This window comes from Mytilus edulis, chromosome 3 (assembly GCF_963676685.1).
Source record: "Mytilus edulis chromosome 3, xbMytEdul2.2, whole genome shotgun sequence".
NCBI classification, from domain to species: Eukaryota; Metazoa; Mollusca; class Bivalvia; order Mytilida; family Mytilidae; genus Mytilus; species Mytilus edulis.
Window position 1 is genome coordinate 52,566,370 of NC_092346.1, and position 27,081 is coordinate 52,593,450.

The 27,081-nt window shown below is 33.7% G+C and overlaps 1 protein-coding gene across 1 annotated transcript in view; it reads left to right on the forward strand.

The window, feature by feature from the left end:
• Nucleotides 1–11,111: 11,111 nt before the first annotated feature.
• Nucleotides 11,112–27,081, forward strand: part of LOC139516793 (peroxisomal ATPase PEX1-like) — a 39,169-nt gene continuing 23,199 nt past the window's right edge. The window contains exons 1-8 of the mRNA XM_071307100.1: nt 11,112–11,287; nt 13,113–13,247; nt 16,711–16,794; nt 18,522–18,633; nt 20,683–21,728; nt 22,313–22,436; nt 23,380–23,605; nt 25,717–25,952. Of these exons, the coding sequence (XP_071163201.1) occupies nt 11,189–11,287; nt 13,113–13,247; nt 16,711–16,794; nt 18,522–18,633; nt 20,683–21,728; nt 22,313–22,436; nt 23,380–23,605; nt 25,717–25,952 (2,062 nt within the window). The 5' untranslated portion in view covers nt 11,112–11,188. The remainder of the gene's footprint in view (nt 11,288–13,112; nt 13,248–16,710; nt 16,795–18,521; nt 18,634–20,682; nt 21,729–22,312; nt 22,437–23,379; nt 23,606–25,716; nt 25,953–27,081) is intronic.

Consider the following 27,081-nt stretch of genomic DNA (forward strand, 5'->3'; position numbering starts at 1 on the left):
CATCGGATTTTGTCCGATGCGTAGTTCGTTTCTGTGTGTGTTACATTTTATTGTTGTGTCGTTGTTCTCCTTTTATATTTAATGCGTTTCCCTCAGTTTTAGTTTGTAACCCGGATTTGTTTTTTTCTAACGATTTATGAGTTTCGAACAGCGGTATACTACTGTTGCCTTTTATCCTTTTGACACGACGAAAGATAATCCATACTTAGGAGCTGTATTTTCGTTGATTCTTTGTAACAGATTGTTATCCATTCCATAATCATGGAACATCTTTTGAATACTAAAACTCAAATGACGAATTCTAACAGAGATTACCAGCACAAAGGCTTCTGTGTTTGCCGAAACATTGTGCTCGAACTCCTCTACCCTAGTAGGAATGCACACAACATACTCGTTCACCTAGCATCTGATAGCGTTTGAGAAAACACTTCTTACTCTTTGATAGCGGTTACATGATAAAGCACCATAGCGTTTTATCGCGTTTGAGACTGCCCTAGCGTTTTGACAGCAATTGAAAAACACCCATGGGTTTATATTATGGCTTTTGCATGCAGTTTACTACAACAATGGTCATCATTCGGCTGACGCTGAATTCATCTGGTCGTCTTTTAAATACATTCTAAATTTGAATGAGTTCTACGGACTGCGTTTAAGTGTCGGAAGCATTAATTTCGGTTATGTCAACATGGGTCGGTGTACTGGTTACCTTTGTTCGTCTTTGATCTACTTTTTTTCAGGTTTCATCTGACCCAAATGACTTGCCCCGTATTCATCATCATCAATTCAGGCAAAGCAGTTGCTTGTCTATTTTTCGACGCGTTCCCACTCGTGTCTTCACTTACACCTGCAATCGCTCGTACCACGTGTGTTTATCTTCAAAAAATCTCGAGCAATGTAAACGAAGCAAACATCATCTCAGTTTTCAAGCTTTTCCTTAAATAGTTATCAAAGGTACCAGGATTATAACTTAGTACGCCAGACGCGCGTTTCGTCTACATAAGACTCACCAGTGACGCTCATATCAAAATATTTATAAAGCCAAACAAGCAAAAAGTTGAAGAGCATTGAGGATCCAAAATTCCAAAAAGTTGTGCCAAATACGGCCAAGGAAATCTATACCTGGGATAAGAAAATCCTTAGTTTTTCGAAAAATTCAAAGTTTTGTAAACAGGAAATTTATAAAAATGACTACATTATTGATATTCATGTCAACACCGGAGTGTTGACTACTGGGCTGTTGATACCCTCGGGGACGATACGTCCACCAGCAGTGGCATCGACCCAGAGTTTTAAATAGTTATCAAAGGTACCAGGATTATAATTAAGTACGCCAGACGCGCGTTTCGTCTACATAAGACTCATCAGTGACGCTCATATCAAAATATTTATAAAGCCAAACAAGTAAAAAGTTGAAGAGCATTGAGGATCCAAAGTTCCAAAAAGTTGTGCCAAATAAAACTTCATAGTCTTTTTTCTGCACTCTCTAGAAGTGTTCCAGAGAACACCTCTCACACTTTTTTCCAACGCAGTAAGCTATTTGCAAGAGTCGGTAGATTGGTTGATGAAGATATTTCCCAAAGACCTACACACGACCGTCACGAATAAATTTTTTGGCATATTTCTGTCATTGTTCATCTTACCACCGTTGGTATAGCCCACTTTGTTGAGCAATTATTTCACAAGGATGTTCACTATCTATAATAATGAAATGAATTGATCTAAATTGATACAGCTAATTTACTTTTTGAAAGTTGATTCTACCATATAATCAGTTGTTTGTGCTCGCTTAGATTTTTCCTCAGTAACTTTACTGAGGAAAAACTTTACTGTCACAAACGTATCATTTGTGATCATTTGTGACACAAAATAGTCATTTGTGACACAAAATTGTCATTTGTGACACAAAATTGTCATTTGTGACACAAAATTGACTTTTTCTTCACAAAATTGACTTTTGTCTTCACAAAACTGACTTTTGTCTTCACAGAGTAGAAATTTAGCTTCACAAAAAAGAAATTTACCTTCACAAAAAAGAAATTTTGCTTCACAAAATAGAAATTTAGCTTCACAAGATTGAATTTTATCTTTACCATTTTGAATTTTTCTTCACGAGATTGAATTTTGTCTTCAAACTTTTGTGTTTTAATTTCCATAATAGGGAAAAAAAGTAGATTTTTGTCTACAAAAATGAATTTTGTCTACAAAAATGAATTTTGTCTACAAAAATGAATTTTGTCTACAAAATGAATTTTGTTTACAAAAATGAATTCTGTCTACAAAAATGAATTCTGTCTACAAAAATGAATTCTGTCTACAAAAATGAATTCTGTCTACATAAATGAATTTTGTCAAAATGCGGTTGTTCAGCGTCGGTATTAGTTTTAGCACCTTGTTAATCTCCACATTCTCAGGCACAATCGGATAATCATATTTTTTTTTCCTGCTGGTACTCGAAATCGCATTCGGTTTTTGAACCGGATTTTTTTCTCGCTTAATCGATTGATAACTGTTGAATAGCGTTATACTATCGTTGCCTTTATTTATCAACCATGTATTCATACTCGTGAGCATCGAAGCTGATAAGCATGTCTTCGATGATCTTCACTGGTACCATGCACTTAAATGGTTTTTTTTTTATATTAAAGTTGTGCGATGACTCATTTTTAATGTGTTTTTTTTTCGTGTTCGGAAAACAGTTCCAAATCGAACCCTTTGATTTTGAGCTATGAGTCGAGTCGTTGGCTAATACTGGTGGTATGTAGTGTACAACATAGAATCTTGCTTGTAGTCCTCCATGAACATAGTCTCGAAGTATGCTAAATTGTCTTTAAATAGCATCACATCAGTTAGAGTTTTAGTTGTGAATATCAAGCATGATCTTATACTTGGATGTGACAATTTATGTATGAGTGTAGTCTTCACCATAAATGCCCTCACCGTTAAGACCATACAATTCTTGTTTGGTTGATTATTCATTTTCTTTCAATCTCTTCTGACTTTATGCGTAATCATAGTGGTACTCTCACGTACGCGCCAACAAATTGTAGCGTGTCAATGTCTTAAACTGAACCTTCGTCAGTAATTTTGCAAAAGTAACCAGCAAGTATCGCATAAAGAGGATTGAATCGATGAAGCTGATTTTCATGACCTGTGCCTTCTTGGAAAGCTAATGTACATCTCATCGGGTTAAAGTATGCATTTGGGCTCAAACCCCAACTCTGCCACGAAGAGGTGTATCAACTCAAGTTGTGGAACACGATGGGGAAAACCGTGTTAGTTTGTAATGCAAGTTACAACTGTTCTGTGCAGCGCCAAAATATTTCCCCGTGAGGTAGTCGTGATCGCGAACCTTGTCCTTATCCAGCACTTTTCAGCAAATGCAAAAATGCTAGATTCAAAACATTCCCTGTCTTCATCGGTCATCGTTATCTCTTTCTTGTCTCGGTATATCTTGGTGATGGCATCTACCTCATAATCAACAAGCTTTATGAATTACTTAGCTACCTTGATTACTTGGTAGAGGACCGGTGCAATGTTGACCCCGTGTGTGTACTGAAGTAATAGCAGAAACACGATTGTATGTAAAGTCGTGTATGCCTTTGATGGATCGTATTGGCATGTGTCGATGTTATTCATGAATCTTTCAAAGTACGCGTAGATGGTGCACGAGATTTCTTTGAATGTTTCAACGGCTTCTTCTGACTCCAATACTAAAAAAAAAAAAGACTTAATCAGTTAATTATTGTGGTCTATTACAATTTTACAAGTAAGTTGAGATTCAATATCTGCGACAACAAGTTAGTACACCCAACAGATATTCTGATTTTTCAGTGTTAGTAAGAAAGATGGGTCCGTCATGCTTCGTAATTGTGTTCCTTGGTTTTCTCCACGAATATACTTTCAGTTTACATTTCTATTCAACTGTCTTCATACCCTCACACATTCACATTGACATATTCATTCTTCTTTTTGAACTTATCAATTGTTCCTAATGAAATTGAGTTCGTCTGTTCAAACCATAAACGTAGTCACTGGTTTTGTTGATTTCTGATCCACCAAATTATGGAGTAGGGCTTAAACACTGCCGATCACTAAATACCGGTTAATCTCATTCTTAACATTGATACTAGCTTTGTTTTGTGCATGCCGCTGTTGGAGTGGAATGTTAAAAACCTACTGCTAACGCTGCGCTTTTGAACTTATCAAAATCAATATCTAGTTACCCGATGTTTCTAAATGTTCACTCACTAGCCTGTCGATGAACGTTATCTATGTTTTGTTTGATCCTCTTTTAGATGAAATAAATCTCCAATTAATATATACATATTTCTCTTTAGTCTTTTCATACGATTGGGCTTCGTTTTATTTGCAACCGCCGGCATGTATAACCCCCTCTCCTTTTTAAACCTTTATCTTCGCAATTTGTTACAATTTCTTTTCGGTTTGGTCAACATACATCTTTCCAAATCACCATATTCCCATCGTCAAGTTGTATAGATGTTTTTTGCCACTTTCAGCAATATTGTCTATTTCATGGCGGTCAGTTTTTATTGATAGAGGAAGTCGGAAAGCCAGGAGAGAACCACAGACCATCGGCGGGAAATCTGGCAATCCTAGTCATTTGAGATTGGAGTCGAACGCACCTGCAACGTGCGTGGTTCGAAGTCACAACCGTGGTTTTGACAAGTATATAGTAGTTTGAACTACCTGGACCATCTTCTCGTTTGAAGATCGTTAAACAAAATACTAAACTAAGATGCTACAACCCTTTACATTTAATGGAAACGAGACGGTGGTTTGGAATTTGCAGATATGGAAAACCCGTGTCATCTATGCTTCTTGTGTCAATAGGAAACGAATTTCATTCAATATTTGTTATCTGTTATCATTTAATAAAAAAGTAAGAAAATTCCCGAATATTGCTTTACTGTTACATTTTCAAGTGGTGAAAAAATGAAAGGGATAAGTTTTTATTTAAGATTAGCAAATGTTTAGATTTCAAGTTAAAATATTGTAATTATATTCTCAATTATATAATTATGTAAAAATTGTTCTATATTTAATTGCTAAAATCATTGATTTTCATTAATACATTTGTTATAGTTATGTATTGTGCTAATTAGTACACGTGTATATGTGTCTCAGTGGTCCTAAAAAACATTTTGTTATTATTATGTTATGTAAGTCACTGATGAGTCTTTTGTAGACGAAACGCGCGCCTTGCGTATATATACTTTTTTTTTTATCCTGGTATCTATCACGAGTTTATTATGTTATGACCAGCAGGGTCACCTGGTATCTAGAAATAGCTATCGATTAGATTTGATTTCCCCTAAATTTAATATCAAAGTGTGCTGGTGGTTTTGTTACATGGGTTCCATATGCGTCTCGTGTGTGTGTGTGTATATGTGTGTGTGTGTATATGTGTGTGTGTGTATATGTGTGTGTGTGTGGGTTTGGGGGATACCACTATCATTGCCACTGGCTAACTCACGTGTGGGTGAAAAGAAAGTCGAGTGTGTAGATCTCCAGTTCCTGTCAGTACAAAGCCTCTACACTATCAAAGATTTCTCGCGACAGCACACAGTCAACTATGTTATATTACCCTAGGCGTCATCTGTAGAGGATCTCGGAGCAGCAAGGGCCACCGCGATGCAGTGTGTAGGCAAACTGGCGTGTGGACATGCCCTAGCACTCATCATCCTTGCCCCAGCTATGAGTCACATAGTATCACTGCCTTGTGATTGCATTTTTTAATCAAAGGCTATGGAAGTAAACCCAGACAGACGATCCGGGTAGATAGATCTCGCTGGCAATAGCAATCGACTAAGGGATGTAAACCCCTACAGAAAAGATGCCGGTCCTCCGAGTCTAGGTGGATAATCGTAGGGTAAATCACCCTGCCTTTGACAAAAATCTTGAATACAGAAACGATCACAAAAGCAACTTCTTCTCGTCAAATGACTGGAGGAAAATCAACTCATTATAGATATCAGGATTGAAATTTGCACCAGACGCACGTTTCGGAAGAACATGTTTTTAAACGAAAACAGCATCTGACGCGAAGGCCGATGAAGTTGCTTTCAAACAAACTCATCACCAGAATAGGCACATGTAATGTAAGAATACTATACCAAAGTGGTAAATGTTCATAAGTAGCAAACAAGATCGCTAGATACAAGATTGATATTCTAGGACTAAGCGAATTTATCTATGATGAGTTTATTTACAGCTTGTAACCCGGATTTGTATTTTTTTCTCAATCGATTTATAAATTTCAAACAGCGGTATATAAACTCATCATAGATACCAGGACTAAATTTAGTATATACGCCAGACGCGTTTCGTCTACAAAAGACTGTTGCCTTTATTTACAACCAATTAATTGATACCACTCATGGTGGGGTTTTAATTCCACGAGGGTATAACCATCCCAGTAGTCAGCACTTCAATATGTAACACTTTAATAAACAAATTTATATTATATATACTTCACTGCTGACATGAACTATAATTGACATATTTATAAATTGTGTTTACAAACTTTTGAATACTAAGGCTTTTTACCGCAAGAATAGACTACCTTAGCTGTAAGGAATTTTGGTCCTCAATGCCTTTTTAACTTTTTGGATTCGAGCGTAACTGATGAGTCTTTTGTAGACGAAACGCGCGTCTGGCGTAAATATAAACTTAATCCAGGTATCTATGATGAGTTTATAAGATGGAACACACATCAGGCATGACAAATTTGAATACAGGCCACACAATTATATATTACAGAAACACCAAACAGAATGACCCACATGGAAAGGGAGTTGGATTTCTTATAACAAAAAGACTCTAAAACAGCTCTTCTGGAGTGGAAGCCCGTATCACCAAGAATTATCACAACATGCTTTATATAACTCACGTTTCCAAAAACCACCCTGATACAAGTAAATGTCCCAATCAATGATGCAGAAGACAGTGAAAAAGAAGATTTCTACCACTCATTACGAACAACCATATATAAAAGGTGCTAAAAAGGTACCTATTGGTAATCATAGGTGACCTAAATGCTTCGGTTGGATCAGAAAGAAAGGGATGGGAGTGAGACATTGGTCCTCATGGAATAGGAAAAAATGAAATGAAAATGTGCAGAAATGTGCTATGATATGACGCCTTGTCATAGGAGGAACACTTTTCAAACACGAGAATTGCCATAAGGTAACGTGGGTGTCACCAGCAGGAAATGCAGGAAACCAAATAGACCAAATAACCATCTCTCAAATATGCAAGATGTTAGGGCAAAACCAGGAGCAGATGCAGCATCAGACCATCATCTATAGTTGAAGGACCAATAAAGATGAAAATTTAGCTCCCCAAAAACCAGATATAACAAGTGCAAAGTTGAAGAGCATTGATGACCCAAATTCCTAAAAATTGTGCCAAATACGGCTAAGGTAATCTAAGCCTGGGATAAGAAAGTCCTAAGTATTCGAAAAATTTATACTTTTTTAATCAGGAAATTTATAAAATGACCAAATAATTGATATTTATGTCAACACCGAAGTGCTTGCTACTGGGCTGGTGATACCCTCGGGGACGACACGTCCACCAGCAGTTGCATCTACCTAGTGGTGTAAATAGTTATCAAAGGTATCAGGATTATACCGGTAATTTAATACGTCAGACGCGCGTTTTGTCTACATAAGACTCATCAATGACGCTTAGATAAAAAGAGTTATTAAGCCAAACAAGTACAAAGTTGACGAGCATTCAAGACCCAAAATTCCAAAAAGTTGTGCTAAATACGGCTAAGGGAATCTATTCCTGGGATTAGAAAATCCTTAGTTAAACGATGAAAAGAACATTTTAAAAAAGTGCCAAACAGACCCATCTAACATAGAAGGGAGACAGGTCCTGAATAACGCTTTATTGTTTTATAAATGCTGCAATAAAACAACTGAAACATGGAAAAGAAGGAGGAATTGACAGCATACCCCCTAAAGCTATTAAGGTAATGAATTACCTATGTATTGATAAACTTCACAACTACTTAACAGAATATGGAATGACGAACATATACCTGATGACTGGCGTAAAGATATCTTTATTAAACTACCAAAGAAAGGCTAAATCAATCTGTAGCAACTGGAAAGGTATAATGTTGCTTTCAATTCCTAGCAAAGTCCTATGTCACATCATCATCCTACAAAGTTTAAAGAAATAACTGACATTGTCAAGATATTGGATTTCTTGATTTACAACATATTTGTTACTTTTGGAGGACGTGTTTTTTTTCAACAGACAGTCGGCATTCCAATGGGAACCAATTGTGCCCCTCTTCTTGCCGACTTGTTCCTTTATTATCATGAGGCCGACTTCATACAGAGATTTCTTATGAAGAAAGATAAGAAGTTAGCATTATCCTATAACTTTACTTTCCGCTATATAGATGATGTTTTCTCACTAAATAATTCAAAATTTGATGACTATGTTGACCGCATCTATCCCATCAAACTAGAGATAAAGGATACAAGATACAGTTAAGTCTGCCTCATATCTTGACTAACATCTAGAAATTGACAATGCGGGTCGGTTGAAAACAAAACTTTACGACAAAAGAGATTATTTCAGCTTCCCAATTGTGAACCTTTCCATTTCTATGTAGCAACATTCCAGCAGCGCCTGCATACGGGGTATATATCTCATAATTGATACGATACTCCCGGGCCTGTATTTTCTATCATGAAATCATTGAAAGAGGGTCGCTCCTCACAAGGAAGCAATTAAACCAAGAGTTCCAAATGGTGAAGTTGTAATAATTCCTTGGTAAATTTTATGGACGCCATCACGAGTTGGTTGACCGTTATGGAATATCCATTTCACAGATGATATCGTATATGTTCTTTATGTCATAACTACAATTCCGTGGACATTACAGTCATGCCTAGAAGACATTGACTTTGCAGACGATATCTGCCTGCTTACCCATCGCCATGAAGACTCACAAAACCAAGCAACCAACCTTGATACAACTGCAAAACAAGTAGGACTATACATAAATGCAAAAAAGACAAAATCAATGAGGGTAAACGAAATTAAAACCAACTTATCAAAATCAAAGTGAGAGAGATGCTGAAATAGAAGATGTCTTAAAATTTACATATCTTGGAAGTATCATCACTACATCAGGAGGTGTGATTATTTGACTGGTTGGGGACTGTTTGGTGGAGGAGGGACAAATATAAGTACAAATGAAAATTTGGTTGGTGCAGGGTTAAAAAAACGACATAACCATGTCATTTCCGAATGAACTTTATTTTGAGGTTTTGCGTGAAAGTCACGGGTCGGTTGGGGTTCGGAATCTAGATCTAGCGGAGATTTTAAAAATCACATGAATTAATTAAGACATATTGTCTGCACTATCAAGAATAAGGGACGATACGCACAAAAGAAGGAGAATATTGCATGGTCATGTGCAGTTTTCAAAGATGCATTTGGATTACTCTACCTAAGAGTCAAATGCTTCCACTGAAATGAAATTCAAAAGTCACATCTGCTTTATCAGTGACAAAGTGAACAAAAGAACTTTTTTTTATAATGAAAATCGTTTTCAAACATTAAGAATTCATTTAATGAATGGCTATTATTAATTTTTAATTTATTGAACCATAAAATTAATTTTTGACTCTTCACATTGAATAATCCGCGAAGCGGATTATGTAAAATGTGAAGAGTCAAAAATTAATTTTATGGTTCAATAAATTCAAAATAAATTATTGCCATTCATTATAAATAAATTTCTATCAAAAATAAAGCTCAAAGAACTTTTTATATTATTTATATTAACAATAGCAACGTACACACTTGTTGGCGTATGAGTACACAACGTCAGCGGAGTGGGCGTGTCGCCATAAAAATTGACAACATTGAAAATAGAACTAAAAATTTTAACCAATCAGAAGACAGTAAATACACCAAATTTATTTATATTATAATATTTAACTGAAAATCACATTTTAATATTAAAAATTAATTTTCTAATATTAACAAAATACTTACTAATATGAAAAAATAATCTTTTTTTAACACCAAAAATATGATTGTATTTTTTTATATTAGAAAATTATAAAAAAGTAAATAGTTTTGATGTTAAGGTAGCACAATACAAAGATTTTATAACTCCAACTCCAAAGTTTTAAAATGCTGTAACTTTCTTAATAAAGCTTGAAAATTTATAAAAGTGGTATTTTTGGATAGCTAACAGATTACTCTTTGAAATAAATGCAATGTTAGTATTATGCAACAATTATGTAACCAATTATAATGTTAACTGTGCCTAAAATATTTTTCACCAAATTTCCACTTTCAAATGAAATTAGCTTCTGCATAGGTATCCCTAGAGGATTGATTTTATTATATGTTGTTCCTATGGCCATTATCTACAAAAGGGTGTCTCAGATTTCAGATAGAATGTATAGAACAAATTTTACACATAATTAAACATTATCTTCTTTTATTGGTTAGGATGTTTACACTAATAAGAGATTTATGAGAGAATGGCAGAAACAATCTGAGACACCCTTTTGAAGCCCACAATGTGTTGATTAAGATTTCGTTAAAATTTTCTGTATAGTTAAAGAAATGATAGAGCTAAATTCATTCAAGTGAGCTTACCCAAATTTTGACACTAATTACATAATAATTGATTACACAATGATTGCATAATAAAAATATTGCATTCATTTAAAAGATTAATCTTTTATCTATCTATATATACCTCTTTTATCATTTTCTATGCATTTATAAGAAAGTTACAGCATTTCAAAGGTTAGTGATTGGAAGTAAAAAAATCTTTGTATTGTGCTACCTTAAGAAATAGCTTTTTTGTCCACCGTTAAAGTGACTTTGGCTTGCTTTATCTAATGAAAGTCCAAAGTTTGAAATTCATTTAAAATTCTCCTTTTCCTTACTTCAATATAGTATATATTGTTATGGTCTCAAAACTACTCGACCCGAAGCCAACTATTATCCTCTACAAGAAGAACAATGATTTGCTTCTATATCCGTACTTCATGGTGATATTTATTTTTCATTTAACATTTGGTCTTTTGACAAATCAATCCATCTTTTATTCACTCCACTGGACCGGAAGTGAAAGGATGGTCAGCTATTTTTATCTTGAAAAACTACACTACTTGAAATGAGCTGCACAGTGACCAGAGTGTCCCACAAAGCTGAAAAGAACTGCTTTATTGTCTTACCAAAAGAGTTGTGCAAAACATCGTTAGCCGCTGAAGGGGTAAAAAAGACGAAGCTTTGTAATATTTCTACTTTCTGTTTCAGTTTCACTTTTAAAATGCATGTTTAAAATAATGTTGCTTCTTCTTTTCTCCTTTACCGTCATCATGCATTTTATTTTTCAGTTTTTCGTTCCAAAATTACCCCATCACGACGCTCATGGTTCGAGACCGCAATTATTTCGTGGTGACTAGTGCATTTCTTTTAGAACATAAATGAAAATTACTCCCACCTTTGCTTTCTCAATGAAATTGTTACAGTGTGTTGTACTACTTTTGGGACAAATTATATCAAAATTATAGAAAACTTCATCAGCTCTAACTCAAAACATGGACAATTTTATGTTTAGGGCGTCTTGAAATCTTTTGACAGCTTCCAAAGTGCTAATTTTTAACCTTTTTCAGCTGGACCAAATCACTACTTTCCTTTAAAATTCTGGACCCAAATTTTTTTACAGTGTAATTTTACCCCCCTTTTTGCAATTTGAGGCATTAAACATGGAGAAATAAATTTGGAAGGAGTATATAAATTAATGGCAAGTAACCCACTGTCAACACTAGGGACTATATTTGTGGACAACGAAAATCAAGGGACGACAATTGTGGTCTCGGACCTCATACTCTAAATTCAGAATCTTTCTAAAAAGAAACAGAAATATTGATAATTGAAAGGTTACAGGTGTTATCCCAGGCCATATTAGCGTTGCAGTATTCGGCACCATTGTATTTCAGCACTGTGCTATTGGGCAGACCGCAGCAGTTTCTAATACACCTTATCGCTATTTGTCCGCCATTACTGGATATCACACAGGTTCCGGTAAAATTTTGACGTCATAAACAAAATATCTGAAGCCACAATGGAAAAGTGATTGTTGTATGTGTCAAAAGATCAAGCGGCTGGGTCAGCCGGGATTAGCGATAAGGTGTATAGCAGTGCTATTGTTTTTTTGAATTTTTAAACATCCGGTATTATTCTGTACAAATCTAATAATGTGATTGTTAATTCAATTAACGAAGTAAAATATCGGAAGGGTCAGTTCAATAAAGGAACATACTGGCGCCATTTGCAAAACTTTTTCTGTCCAAAAAACTTATCTTTCTGGAGTTTTTGATTTTCAAAAGATTCAGAAACTTCACAAAATGACAAAAGAAATGGATAGTGCTTAAATATCATTACTCTTTCACATTTACAATTGAACTGTTGAACCTGTTTCTGTTGCTTTAAGGGTTTCATATCAAGCCCATATTTTACGATTACTTGCATCGCTCTTTTTATATATCAAATAAGAGGATAAACCAAAAAGAAAAAAATATGTAAATATATCTAAATTATCAATATATTTGCCATCAAACTGTCAATAAATATATACATATAGGTGGTAAAACATTTTTTTACCTGTATATAGTGATTATACTTATATACTATAGAAGGCTAAATGACTATATATACATGTAGGTATTATCTATAGGCGATCCCAACTATCGGGTAAATGATGCATAAAATTTACAACTGCAAAAGTGGTCTATTGCTGATCTTCCTTTTGAAGTCACAGCCAGGCTTTCAACAAGTAGTAAAAGCACACACCTTATTGTAAGTTCAAGATGCATTTCTTAAAGGAATGAAAATTGGATGCATTAAATTATTGGAAGCAAACATCAGACATATTGGATAGTTGGACATGTTAGATACCTTTTGTGTAACAGGCCATTCCATCCCTTTTTGTTTATCTTATCTAGACCATATGCTGAAAAAGTATAAAAAAATGTATATATGGAACAAACTATTGAAACTAGTTATTGATATATATTTTTGATACCATTTTGTAGATACAGGTGTATGAAGTACAGTTTGGTAGGGATGAACATGCTTATTTTACTGCTACTGGAGAATCAGGATACAGAGATGCAGAACTTCAAGTGAATGGAATATATGCTGACAGACTTGGAATGAAGGATCCAGAAGTAATTTTCTTAGAAAGAGTTTAGGACAATTGTTTTGTCTCTGGATTCATTATTATTAGTTGGATACCCATTTTCGTGGTATTCGTGGGAACAAAAAGTAAAATCACAAAAATACTAAACTTACATGTAGAGGAAAATTAATTTGGAAAGTCCATAATGACATGGCAAAATTAAAATACAAAACCCATCAAAAACAAATGGACAAGAACTGTCATATTCCTGACTTGGTACAGGCATTTTCAAATGTAGAAAATGGTGGATTAAACCTGGTTCTATAGCGCTAACCCTCTCACTTTGATTACAGTCTCATCAAATTCTGTTATATTTACAATGATGCGTTAACTAAACAGACACAATAAATAAAATAGTCAAAATATGGGAACAGCAGTCATCATCTTGTAACAATTTTTAAAGGAACAATTTAACAGAACACAAAAACATCTATCTACAAACACATTCATTGATTTGTGTGTCTGACGTCAGAAAATTTTATACGTCACATATATTTGTCGTTCAATGTACATACAAACAATTTTAAAATTTCACATAGGCAATGTTAGCATACAGGGTTAAAAATCAAAAGTATGAAAGAATAAATTTCAGAAATAGACTGAGATTTAAAATAGTCCAAAAGTTATATATAGAATTTATAAGAATCCACAAATAGCTAATTCCACTACGCGATTGAATGATTTTGACGTTTATGGTTCAACGCATTTTGTAATTCATAATAGAAATATATCATAATGACATGAAATAGAACCATTTCATACTGACGGGATCTTATAAAGTACAGAGTCACGTTATATGAACCAAAGAAACACAAAAAGTTGCATATACAAAACACACCACCAAAAAATGAAAGACAATACAAACACATTGACGGGATGTATACATTTTGTAAGTACCGAGCCAAGTCAAATATTACCTAAAACAATCCAACAGAAAAAGTAATATTATTAATAGAACAAATACAAATGAAAGAACAATAAAACACATTGTTAAGATGATAAACAACATCAGTACTCAGAATCTATACATTAAGACCATCATGTATTATTTGTGAAGTTGATACGGAATATTTATCAACAAGGTCTTGGTATCTTCCGATGAACTTTTTTTGAAAAAGGACGAGACGTTCTTTGACATACCCCTGGTTCATCAACTTTCTACTCAGACACTGATGACGTTTTACAAAGTCTGAGTAGGAGCTGCAAGCTCTTGAATATCTAATAAGTTGGGAAATATATATCCCATATGCAGGTCAAGTTGGTATATTGCTACTAAGGTGGGGGAAATTTATTATTTCAAAATCAAAATTGTCTTGTTTGTCATAGATTCTGGTACTGAATAAGTCTTAAAATGAAGCAGAGGAATCCGTGTCTGTTGTTTCTTTAATTTCTAGTTCTGGGGGATATATTGATGGAACCCAATCAGAAAAGTTTGGATTGTTTATGGAAAGAACATCATCAATATATCTGAAAGTGAAATTAAATAATCTCGCTTCTTTGATCCTCTTGTTTTTGGCAAGTGTCTGGAGGAACTCCGATTCATATGAAAATAAGAAGAGGTCGGCAAGAAGAGGCACACAGTTTGTTCCCATAGGAATGCCGACAATTTGTTGGAAAAGTCTACCTCCAAACTCAACAAATATGTTGTCGATAAGAAACTCCAGCAAGCTGACCACTTGTTCTTCTGTGTAGCATGTTTTACCTTTTTGTTTGTCACTATTAACGAAATATGCCTTATGAAATCCCAAAGTAATAAATTTATAGCGTATGCTACCATTTTTATGTTGAAAGGCATTGTGGATGATTTCTTTTTAGGCGATTTTTCAATTTCACATGGGGAATGGTGGTAAACAGGGTTAAAAAATCAAAAGTTTTGATAGAACTAATTTCAGAAAAAGACTGAGATTTAAAATTGTCTAGAAGTTCTTTAGAATTTTTAAGAATCAACATATGGTTAATACCACTAAGCGAGTAAACAGTTTCACAGTATTACTGAAGACCCTCTTTCACTGCGGACAGAATTTTAGTCAATCTAATGGACAATTCTTTAGTGGAACATGAAGATGAGCCAGCAATATACTGTTGTTTGTACGGAATTTTATGAAGCTTTGGTATCCAATACAAACAAGGTAAGTCCTTCGATTTGATGTTCAATGTAATGTTTATTGAAGCCATGAAGGACTTATGATTTGCTAAAATCTCATCCTTGTCAAATGATATGTCTTTGTATGTGGGATTACCTGAGTGCTCCTTTATACTCGATTCTTTTACAAGACATTCGTAGTAATACGATTTACATACAAAGACAATATTATTTGAAGCTTTGTCTGCAGGAATAACAACATACTTATCATGAAGAGATGATAGACATTTCATGACCTCTTTGTCTCTGAAAACGGACTTTGGTCGATCGTTCACACAGTTTTTCAACTTGTGAATGCGACGTTTTATCAGAGACCTGATAGTTTTTACCCATTCTGACAAAGTGTCCAGTTCAACTTCTTCTCGCTTAGCTCATGCTCTGGCGTAGTCCTCAATGGAATCCATAATTATTTTGAAGTTATGGTTCCAATTGATGTGTTGGGGTTCTCTAAACTTAGGACCATGAGAAATCACCTTTCAGAGATTTTCATGTTGAATTATGTTAAAATCCCCAGTTATAAGTTAACATGACCAGAGGGGCTGTAATTATAAGGCGAGTGCGAACTACAAAATTTAAGTGTACAGTGAATTACAAAATTTCTAACAGCTTTAATGCAGACATTGGCAAAACCATGAAATTAACATCTACTAAAGTGCAAGTTTTCCTAAATCCAAAAATTGGTTAACCATAAAAAAAAAAATGAATCCACAGTAGTTAAATATGTTGATAAAAAATCTCACACTTTGTAAACAAACCTGCATATAATTGTATAGGAACGGCATCCTCTTTCTCTACATTTGCTTCTATACCATAACTTGTGGATCATTCCCATTTTATTCATTTTTCAAGAATCACCATGTTCACTATCATGAAACAAAGATGACCAAATTTGATTCTTTCTATTTTGATGTATTCTTCATCCCTCATAGTTCTTTTTATGGCACATATTTTTAAACTATTCTCTCATTTTGTCCTTCCAAAATACAGCCATTGTTTAACTTTTTTGTTGGTCCTACATATATTATGGACCTTTTATGCAGTTGAATAATGAGTTTTGTTAGTTCTGTTAAGAAGTGGTTTGTGAGGTAAGTATAAATACAGTGATATGTCAGTTATATCATGCAGAAAAAATGTTTCTAGTATAGCATGCAACAAAAATGTTTCTAGTATAATGGTTATGATTTTATGTAATCAGTTTTTATGTTTAATGTTTAATCTTTATGTTGTCAGTACAAGATTATACACTAATTTCATTATTTTTTTTGTATTTAGTAAGAATAAATTGAAAGTGAAAACTTTTTTTTTCCAGGTATTGGTTAGACCTATTAGTGCAGTGTCAAAATCACAGAGAGTTTTTATAGAACCACAGTCAGTTGATGATTGGGAGATATTGGTTTGTATATTCATCTAGATATCTTTATTGAATTTTCTGATTTTCTGTTTATTGGCTTCATCTAGACTTGCAGACAGTAGACTAGTTAAATGCCTGTGGGTTTGCATTATTTTTCGTTAGCTATTCGTTATTTTACGATTCCATTCAAAGAAGGTCCTTAAATTTCCTGTCAATTTTTTAAACATCGGATTTTTCAAATAGCCGTTGTGAGATTTAAAATATTTTGATGAGAAAATTAATTCCTGAATATGTCAATAAAGATCGCTTTGGATGGAAATAATTATTTGATTGCAATTGGTAATGATTTGTTCCAAATATTAAAGGTTACCCATTCTAATTTAAAATAGTACAATTTTTAGTCCATACACTCGTGTTTAGAAGGCTATTATTATTTATAAATTTATTCAATTAAATTAACTCAGTATCATTCATCGTTACAAAAGTAATCAGAAGTCATAATTCATTTAAAAGTGAGCTTATGCAATATATAAAAATATATACAACGGCTATCCAGTTATTGTGCGTCCTTATTACTCCCGTTAATTAGTTTTAATTCTTTTTTTACATTTCTGTGTCTAAAACTATCATGCTCGTTTATCATTCAAACGAAATGTTGATCACACCTGGAACGGTGAACCGTGACGGCTAGAATTCACTGAATGAAGATCCAAAGATTAGAGTTACATAATGCTAATCTTTTAATTACCTTAAGTTTAACCACGCATTCAACATTCATCAAGAGTCACATAACAATACACATTATATTTCGACAATAAAACTGAGCAAAAAATGTTTGCTGGACTGAAGCAAAAAGGTCAGAATACAAATATGTATTTTCAATACACTATCGATCATGTCAGTTTCATATGTTTGTCTAAAGTATTTTTTTTTTAAAATCATAAAAATGTTCTATTGTATGATTTACTTTTATTACTAAAATTTGTATCAAAAATCCACACATGAATCCTACAATCTAATTTTAAAAGTTGCATGGCTATCACCTACTTTTAGTTGGTTAATAGCTACACCAAAAGTCGTCGTTGGCTTTAAATCGCGTTATTAGATGGTTAGCGAACAAGACTTAAATGAGATTAATTGCATGCAAAAAGACTTAAACTACGTCACATAAGTCAGGAAGTTTGAAGAAATAAAATTAATAATTCCCAATTTTCTTCTTTATTACGGTAGTTTTCATATCAAAATAAAACTTGGTGAATATGTTTTTTATGGTATTATGAACATAATAAGATGAAAATTGAAAAATTGCGAATTATCCCTTTAAACCTGAGAAGCACCATGATAAATTGTCAGTAATTTTACTGCCACTGCACAGTAAGGATTTAGAACATTTCCTTCAGTATACACAATTGGAAAGTGCCAATCAATAGCTAATTAAGATCATATGCGAAATATAACAGAGCACTCGCAGCACGCAAATTTCTCCAATAGAACATAAAATGCAGACAAAAACATGACTTCAGGAAAAAAAAGCCACAGTTGCCATGCTGAATATTACTTGAAAAATAACAATCCAGATATAATATAAAGATTTTTCTTTTTTTCAAGGTTGTAACCATGTTTCCAATATGCATGCTGTTATAGGTTCTTTTTATTTTTTTCATATGGAATGTTTCATTTAAACCTTATAGAAATAAGGGTCTCACTTATATAAATCTAATGTCATTCAAATATTGCACATTTGTAACAAGTAGTTTTACATTATTCAGGAGCCTCATTCTGGGTTTGTTGAAACAAACTTGATGAACCAGATTAGAGTTGTATGGAAGGGACAAGTCTTTCCTTTCTGGGTAGAGAAAATTGTATTGTTTTTGAAAATAAGTAAGTTAAGTTAAGACATTTTGATTTAATTTGCTTGCTAATGAAAAGTTTATGAAAATAAGTTTGAAAAAGGTAAAATGAAAAATTGAAATATTGGATAGTAACTAATGAAAAGAAGTAAGTATTGCAATTGTAGTTTGTTTGATTGGAATTTAATAAGGTACATAACATGTGCAGTGAGGAGACTCTTTAGAATAGTTTTGTCTATTGAGGAAGGTGTTAAATAAAAAAAGGACAATGTTAAACAAGAGAACTGAGTACATAAAAAACATGAAATATAATGCAACAACTAAGAAACATTACTTTTTTTTTTATTTTCTTCATCATGTAAGTTTCATTGTCCACACAGGTATCTAATATCAGATATCTAATTGTTATCCAATGTCAAAAATAACATATTTAACAAGCATTAGTCCTCTTTAAGGTAGATGGGGTGTCTAAATTATAATCCATAGAATCTTTTAAAAATTTGCACATTTCATCAAAGATCTAGACCTTGTTTTCTAGTATTTCAAAATCCAAGATGGAGGAAGACACCCTATCTACCTTAATACATTTATATATGAAAATAACAAACACTTTGTGGTAACTTTGTAAGAAATAAAAACAATATGAAAAGTAAATGTCCTCAAAATGTTGTTATGGGGACATGCTACATGTACTAATGTAAGAAATTGTTTTTGTAGAGCCTTCGACTTTTGTCGCAGAAAGCTTGACATAGGGATAGTTATCCAGCGATAGTGGCAGGGCCTACGGTGGCAGCAGCGTCAGCTAATTTCTTAAAAGCTTTATATTTTAGAAGGTGGAAGACCTGGATGCTTCATACTTTGTATATAGATGCTTCATGAGGTCCTTCATGTTACGAAGTTTCTGTCAGTCACATGTCCAATGTCCTTGACCTCATTTTCATGGTTCAGTGACTACTTGAAAAAAAGTGAAGATTTTTTTGTAATGTTAAATTCTCTCTTATTATAAGTAATAGGTTAACAATATTTGGTATGTGCGTACCTTGCAAAGTCTTCATGTCTGTCAGACAGTTTTCACTTGAACAAGACCTCATTTCATGGATCAGTGAACAAGGTTAATTTTTGGTGGTCAAGTTAATATCTCAGATACTATAAGTAATAGGTCTGGTATATTCGGTGTATGGAAGGACTGTAAGGTGCACATGTCCAACTGGCAGGTGTCATCTGACCTTGACATCATTTTCATAGTTTAGTGGTTATAGTTGATTTTTTGTGTTTTGGTTTGTTTTTCCTATACTGTATGCAATAGGTCTACTATATTTAGTGTATGGAATCATTGTAAGGTGTACATTTCTAGCTGGCAGATGTCATCTGACCTTGACCTCATATTCATGGTTCAGTGGTCAAAGTTAAGTTTTTGAGTTTTGGTAATTTTTTCCAATACTATATGCAATAGGTCAACTATATTTGGTGTATTGAAATATTTCATGATCTATATGTCAGTCACGCAGGTTTTAGTTGACCTAGACCTTATTTTCCTGGTTCATCGCTCAGTGTTAAGTTTTTGTGTTTTGGTCTGTTTTTCTTAAACTGTAAGCAATAGGTCGACTTTATATTGTATGGAAAAATTGTTAACTGTACATGCCTGCCTGGCATGGTTCATCTGACCTTGAACTCATTTTCATGATTCATTGGTCAATGTTTAGTTTTCTAGTTTTCTTGGTTCATGTTAAGTTTATGTGACAGTTGTAATAAAGCTTTATATTTAGGACTATCAACATAATATCAATGATTATTAAAGAAGGCGAGACATTTCAGCGTGTGCACTCTTGTTTAAATTTTCAATACATTAAAAGAGGATTTTAAAACCTGTCTGTCACTTAATATGATCTAATCACTGTCTAAATGATCTTTAAGCAATTTGAGTAATTACATTGAAAGGTAATGTCAATTTAAAAAGAAACAATGTGACACTAATCCAAATATAAAAGTATACTTACTTATAAGGTAAATGTTATTCTTTAACATTATTAATTATGGTAAAATATAACCATGAATATCAACAAAATTGTTTATTAATCAGGCTCAACAGAACCAGATGAAAAATGTGTGATTTTGAATGATGATACAGAAGTCCAAATATCTCCTAAAGTAAGGAGTAATTCTACTGGGCAAAATCTTAACCAATCAAGTATCTCAAAAGATTCAGTCAGAAAGTCATTATCACCCATTAGAAGGAACACCTCACCAATTGTTCCTAGAAAAGCTACCTCTGTGCAGTCACGTCCTACAAGCTTTAGTACTAACAATATTATGCCAAATGAAATTAGACCAAAGAAAAGATCAAGTTGGAATCCATTTAGAATCGTTACTGGTTTTCTGTCTGCAACTGGTGGTTTTGATGGTGGGTCTCATTTCTATGTTCCACAGACATCAGTTGATAGTGATGAGGATTGTGGGAGTGTTTCTAGGACTCCTTCATATTCTCCTGAAAGGGAGGAAAGTTTCACCAGAAGTACATGTTTTGGAGGCTTGAATTTTAAATTTAGAGTGCAATCTTTAAAAGTAGATTTTGACTCCAATGATGAATTGTCATCAATAGAATCAGAAATTGATGGTGTTTCAGAGGACAACTTTCGTTCCAAACTTTATCTAAAACAACCAAACATTGTATTTGTAAACAGTGAAGACATACAACAACAGATTAATAGTAAAAACATTAGGCTGCCTGATATGTTCTATGCAAAATTGACTAGGCTGGATTCACCTAAAGATATTTATGCTAGAGCAGAAGATGAATTGGCAAAGCAGAAAAAAGAAAAGCAAGATAAATTAGACCAGTCATCAGACTCTATAAAATCTAATAGAAGTGACAAAAAGGATAAACAGCTGAATTGTATTGTTCGTGTTGTGATATTGACCAAGAAAGGTCTGCATTCTGAGCCAGAGTATGTTGATTTGATATCACATATGTTAGAGGAACAGCCATGCTTGAGAGGTCATGTGATTGTTCCAGATTTATTACGTCGTTTGATGAAGTTAGATGTGACAAGACAGATTTGGTTACAGAGTATAGATGAAAAACCATATCCAGCACTAGCATTTGATCTCCAACCTGTTACTAGTCTTGTATGTATACAATATATAGAGTGATTAGGTTAAAAATCATTTTTAATTGTGCTTCATGAAAAATGATTGATGGTGATCTTTGTGGATTTACTTCAAAGGAAGATGATTCATTAAGATTCCTTATGACTTAAAAATGAAGTCAACAGTATATGAATGTTGTGTTAAACTATACACCAGTGTTCACAATAGTAAACCTGTATGGTATTTCAATATTTAACAAGATACAGTAAAAAAGAATTATGATAAATAAGGCCCCATATTGCAACATATTCAATATTTGATATAAATAAGTTGTCTCCCATTTGTTACATTTGCATTATGCATTATTTCCTGTTATAATCACATTTGGTGAAACATTGCTCAAGTTTTGAGACATTAATAACATTAGGTATTTAACATGTTTGTTTTTAGTTAAGATGTCTTGTCTGTCTTGTCTTGCAGTTATCATTGAAGTAGTTCAGCGTTTATTTAATCATGTAACTGAATTTGATTTGATTGATTAAATGAAAGATTCTTGCTTAGTTTGCTTACTTTTACATCTGTCATAATGGGGTTTACTTTAGATTTTTCACTTTTATTTACAGCCAAGAAATTTTGGAAATTACCAAGTACAAGAAACTTTTAAGAAGTGGGTAAAGGAAACAAGTTCCAATAATGTTCCTTTTGTAATGTTTCCAGGGGTCATGATAAATATGCATGCTTTTAAAGGTAAGATCTTAGTACAAACAGATGTTATTTTATCTATCCTGCGACAAAAGTCTTGAAAAGCTAGATCTAGCAGAAACACCTGCAGAGAAGAATGCATCTACAACTGTAAAGTTTTCTGCCTAAGTCAGTTTGATAACTCTTGTGACAGATCAATGATATTTCTATAAAGTTGCAGTTCTAGCAGTACAAATCAATTTGAAGGCTTTATATGCCTTGATTGATAAGGAACCAAACATATTATTTTGCTTGTCCAATGATTGATAAGGAACCAAACATATTGTTTTACTTGTCCAAAGATTGATATGGAACCAAACATATTGTTTTGCTTGTCCAAAGATTGATAAGGAACCAAACATATTGTTTCGCTTATCCAAAGATTGATAAGGAACCAAACATATTGTTTTGCTTGTCCAATGATTGATATGGAACCGAGCATATCTTTTTGCTTGTCCTGTTAATTAATAAGAAACGGAACATGTTTTTCCTTGTCCTATTGATTAATAAAAAACCAGACATCTTTTTGCTTGTTCTGTGAGGGGGAGGGGGTTTTGTATGGACAAATGATGAGAAAAAAATACATAACTATGTTATGGCAGGGTGAAGTAGAAAATATTAAGAGAAAAGTACACACACAGAACATAAAAACTGAAGCTTTTGGCAAAACAAACTTTATTCAGACCCAGTAAAAAAAAAGTACCCCAAAAGGGTAACCATATTCTTTTAACATACAATGTACTTTTTATAGCAACCGAATAACTATTCAGATTCAAAAAAGCCTATTTTGTAGTGATTTGAAATGCTTTTTTTTTAGAATCTTAATGAATTAACCTTGGGATGACTTTGCTCCCACCAAGTACAGCTATGCTAATGCAGCAGATTGCCTCTGGACATTTCCTCATTAATTTGAAGCTTCTATGATTGATATAACTAATTTTTTTTGCAGATACAAGTATAGACATGCAGGTATTATATCATGAACAGAAGTTAAATGAAAGAGAAGGTGCTGTATACAGTTTGTTACATAGTGATAATCTAGAGGACTTGTCTTTCTTTATAAAAACTCCTACAAGCATAGAAAATTCAAAATGGCCGATTCTTCCTATGTTGTCTTATATGGATGTCAAAAGTATTGATCCATGTTTTCCAAAGGAGAAGTTTGAGGACATGGGGTATGTTTATTATTTCAAAATATTTGTTCACTATAGAGGGTTACATGTAAATTTTGTATTTGCCCTAAAAAGAGAGGATGCACTAACCATCAGCACATATAGTTTTGAATGAATATAATTATTATACCCCCGCTTTAAAAAAGGGGGGGTATACTGTTTTACCTCTGTCTGTCAGTCCGTCCGTCCATCAGTCCGTCAGTCAGTCCGTCCCATGAAACTTTCGTCACATCCACCCTTTCTGTAATTTGGTATCAACATTTATATATGTCAGCCACACCGTGTGATGCGTTTTCAGATTCATCGCTTAACAACTTCCTGTTTACCGAACACTTGTCTGATTTTACACATGATAGCCAAGTTGAAAATTTTCGTCACATTTTTCTCAGGAACTACAATACAAGGATTTCTGAAATTTGGTTTCAGGATTTATATAAGTCAGCTATACCGTGTGATGCGTTTTCAGATTCATCACTCGACAACTTCCTGTTTACCGAACACTTGTATGATTTTACACATGATAGCCAAGTTGAAAATTTTCGTCACATTTTTCTCAGGAACTACAATACAAGGATTTCTGAAATTTGGTTTCAGGATTTATATAAGTCAGCTATACCGTGTGATGCGTTTTCAGATTCATCACTCGACTACTTCCTGTTTACCGAACACTTGTATGATTTTACACATGATAGCCAAGTTGAAAATTGTCGTCACATTTTTCTCAGGAACTACAATACAAGGATTTCTGAAATTTGGTTTCAGGATTTTTATAAGTCAACTATACCGTGTGATGCGTTTTCAGATTCATCACTCGACAACTTCCTGTTTACCGAACACTTGTATGATTTTACACATGATAGCCAAGTTGAAAATTTTCGTCACATTTTTCTCAGGAACTACAATACAAGGATTTCTGAAATTTGGTTTCAACATTTATGTAAGTCAGCTATACCGTGTGATGCGTTTTCAGATTCATCACTCGACTACTTCCTGTTTACCGAACACTTGTATGATTTTACACATGATAGCCAAGTTGAAAATTTTCGTCACATTTTTCTCAGGAACTACAATACAAGGATTTCTGAAATTTGGTTTCAGGATTTATATAAGTCAGCTATACCGTGTGATGCGTTTTCAGATTCATCACTCGACTACTTCCTGTTTACCGAACACTTGTATGATTTTACACATGATAGCCAAGTTAAAAATTTTCGTCACATTTTTCTCAGGAACTACAATACAAGGATTTCTGAAATTTGGTTTCAGGATTTTTATAAGTCAGCTATACCGTGTGATGCGTTTTCAGATTCATCACTCGACAACTTCCTGTTTACCGAACACTTGCATATTTTTACACTATTAATATTATCCACTTGCGGCGGGGGTATCATCAGTGAGCAGTAGCTCGCAGTTTCACTTGTTTTTTCTAATTTGCACAAAATGACGACAAAAAGTATGCCTTTTAGCTCAACATAATGGTTCAAAATTGTTTTATTTTCCAGACAAGTTAAATATTTTGAAAAAAATTGTCTAGAATATTTCTGAATATGTAAAAATTTGCTGTATTTTTCATCTGACGAAGAAAACCACTGGTTAAGATGATTTGACTGGTCTTTTTCCTTAACAGGCACACTGGGCTATTTTGTGAAGATTGGCACAGATTAGAAAAAAAGGCAATTAAGAGAAAGCACTCTGAGTCTTTTTTTATAGACTTTTTTCATTCTTCCGTATTTTACAAATAAATGAACCTACTAATTTGTCAGTAAACATAACATTATAACATTGGCAGCAGCAGTCACTTGTAAGCAAGACTCAGGGTTCTGAAAAAAATTTCACAAATGTTTTAGTTAAAAACTAACTGCCTTGTCAGATATGTGTGCACTCTGATCAAAAATGACAGTAAAATTTCTGACAAATATTTATCAATTTGATAATGGAAATGGGGAATGTGTCAAAGAGACAACAACCCAAACGTCTGTCTGTCTGTCTGTCTGTTTTTTCCTTTGTCTGTCCCACTTAACTTAAGTAAAATTGCACTTACTAGGTTGATTGTGACTGCTAATGCTGATTTTGCATTGTACTTTTTAATAAAATTGCATACTTTTTTTTTAAAGTGGAGTAGAAGAACTAGCTGAGGAGGCAATCATTTCAGTAGAGATTTGCCTGTCATCCAAACCACTGGGAGATTCCATGTTTAGGAAGATTACCCCTGGTCTTAGAAATGGAATGATCCTGATTACTGGACCAAAGGGATCTGGGAAGACCATGTTTGCTCATGCATTATGTAGGGAGCAGGCAGAGATACCAAACTTAGCCTATATTTTAAATATTGATTGCAAACCACTACGAGGTAGGTTAACAGGACTTATTTTGTAGAAAATAGTTTTGAGTTAGCATAATCATAGTCACATGGTAACAGTCCATATTGATACCAGAAAGGCTGAGCACTACCTATTTATTGTATTTGCTGTTTCTTGGTATACCCTGTCCAGATTGTAAACATTAATAGTTTAAAAAATGAAAAAATTGGTATTTACAAGGAACATTGAGTAAAATTATTTTTAACTTAGAATTATCTTTTCCTTTTATGGGCTGACTGGCTGAGACATGAACCTCACTTTTATGTATCCTTAGCCTGCTGGACATGATATTATCAATCTGCCAGTCCATGTTCAGCTATCACAAGTTTTTACAAGTGAATAAAAATTATTGTTTAATAATGATATGAAATATTTTTATACGACCGCAAAAATGGTCGTATATTGCTATCACGTTGGCGTTGTCGTCTGCGTCGTCGTCGTCCGAATACTTTTAGTTTTCGCACTCTAACTTTAGTAAAAGTGAATGGAAATCAATGAAATTTTAACACAAGGTTTATGACCACAAAAGGAAGGTTGGGATTGATTTTGGGAGTTTTGGTCCCAACAGTTTAGGAATTAGGGGCCAAAAAGGGCCCAAATAAGCATTTTCTTGGTTTTCGCACTATAACTTTAGTTTAAGTGAATAGAAATCTATGAAATTTTGACACAAGGTCTATGACCACAAAAGGAAGGTTGGGATTGATTTTGGGAGTTTTGGTTCCAACAGTTTAGGAATTAAGGGCCAAAAAAGGGCCCAAATAAGCATTATTCTTGGTTTTCACACAATAACTTTAGTATAAGTAAATAGAAATCAATGAAATTTTAACACAAGGTTTATGACCACAAAAGGAAGGTTGGGATTGATTTTTGGAGTTGAGGTCACAACAGTTTATGAATAAAGGGCCAAAAAGGGGCCCAAATAAGCATTATTTTTGGTTTTTGCACCATAACTTTAGTATAAGTAAATAGAAATCTATGAAATTTTAACACACGGTTTATGACCATAAAAGGAAGGTTGGGTTTGTTTTTGGGAGTTTTGGTCTTAACAGTTTAGGAATAAGGGGCCCAAAGGGTCCAAAATTGAACTTTGTGTGATTTCATCAAAAATTGAATAATTGG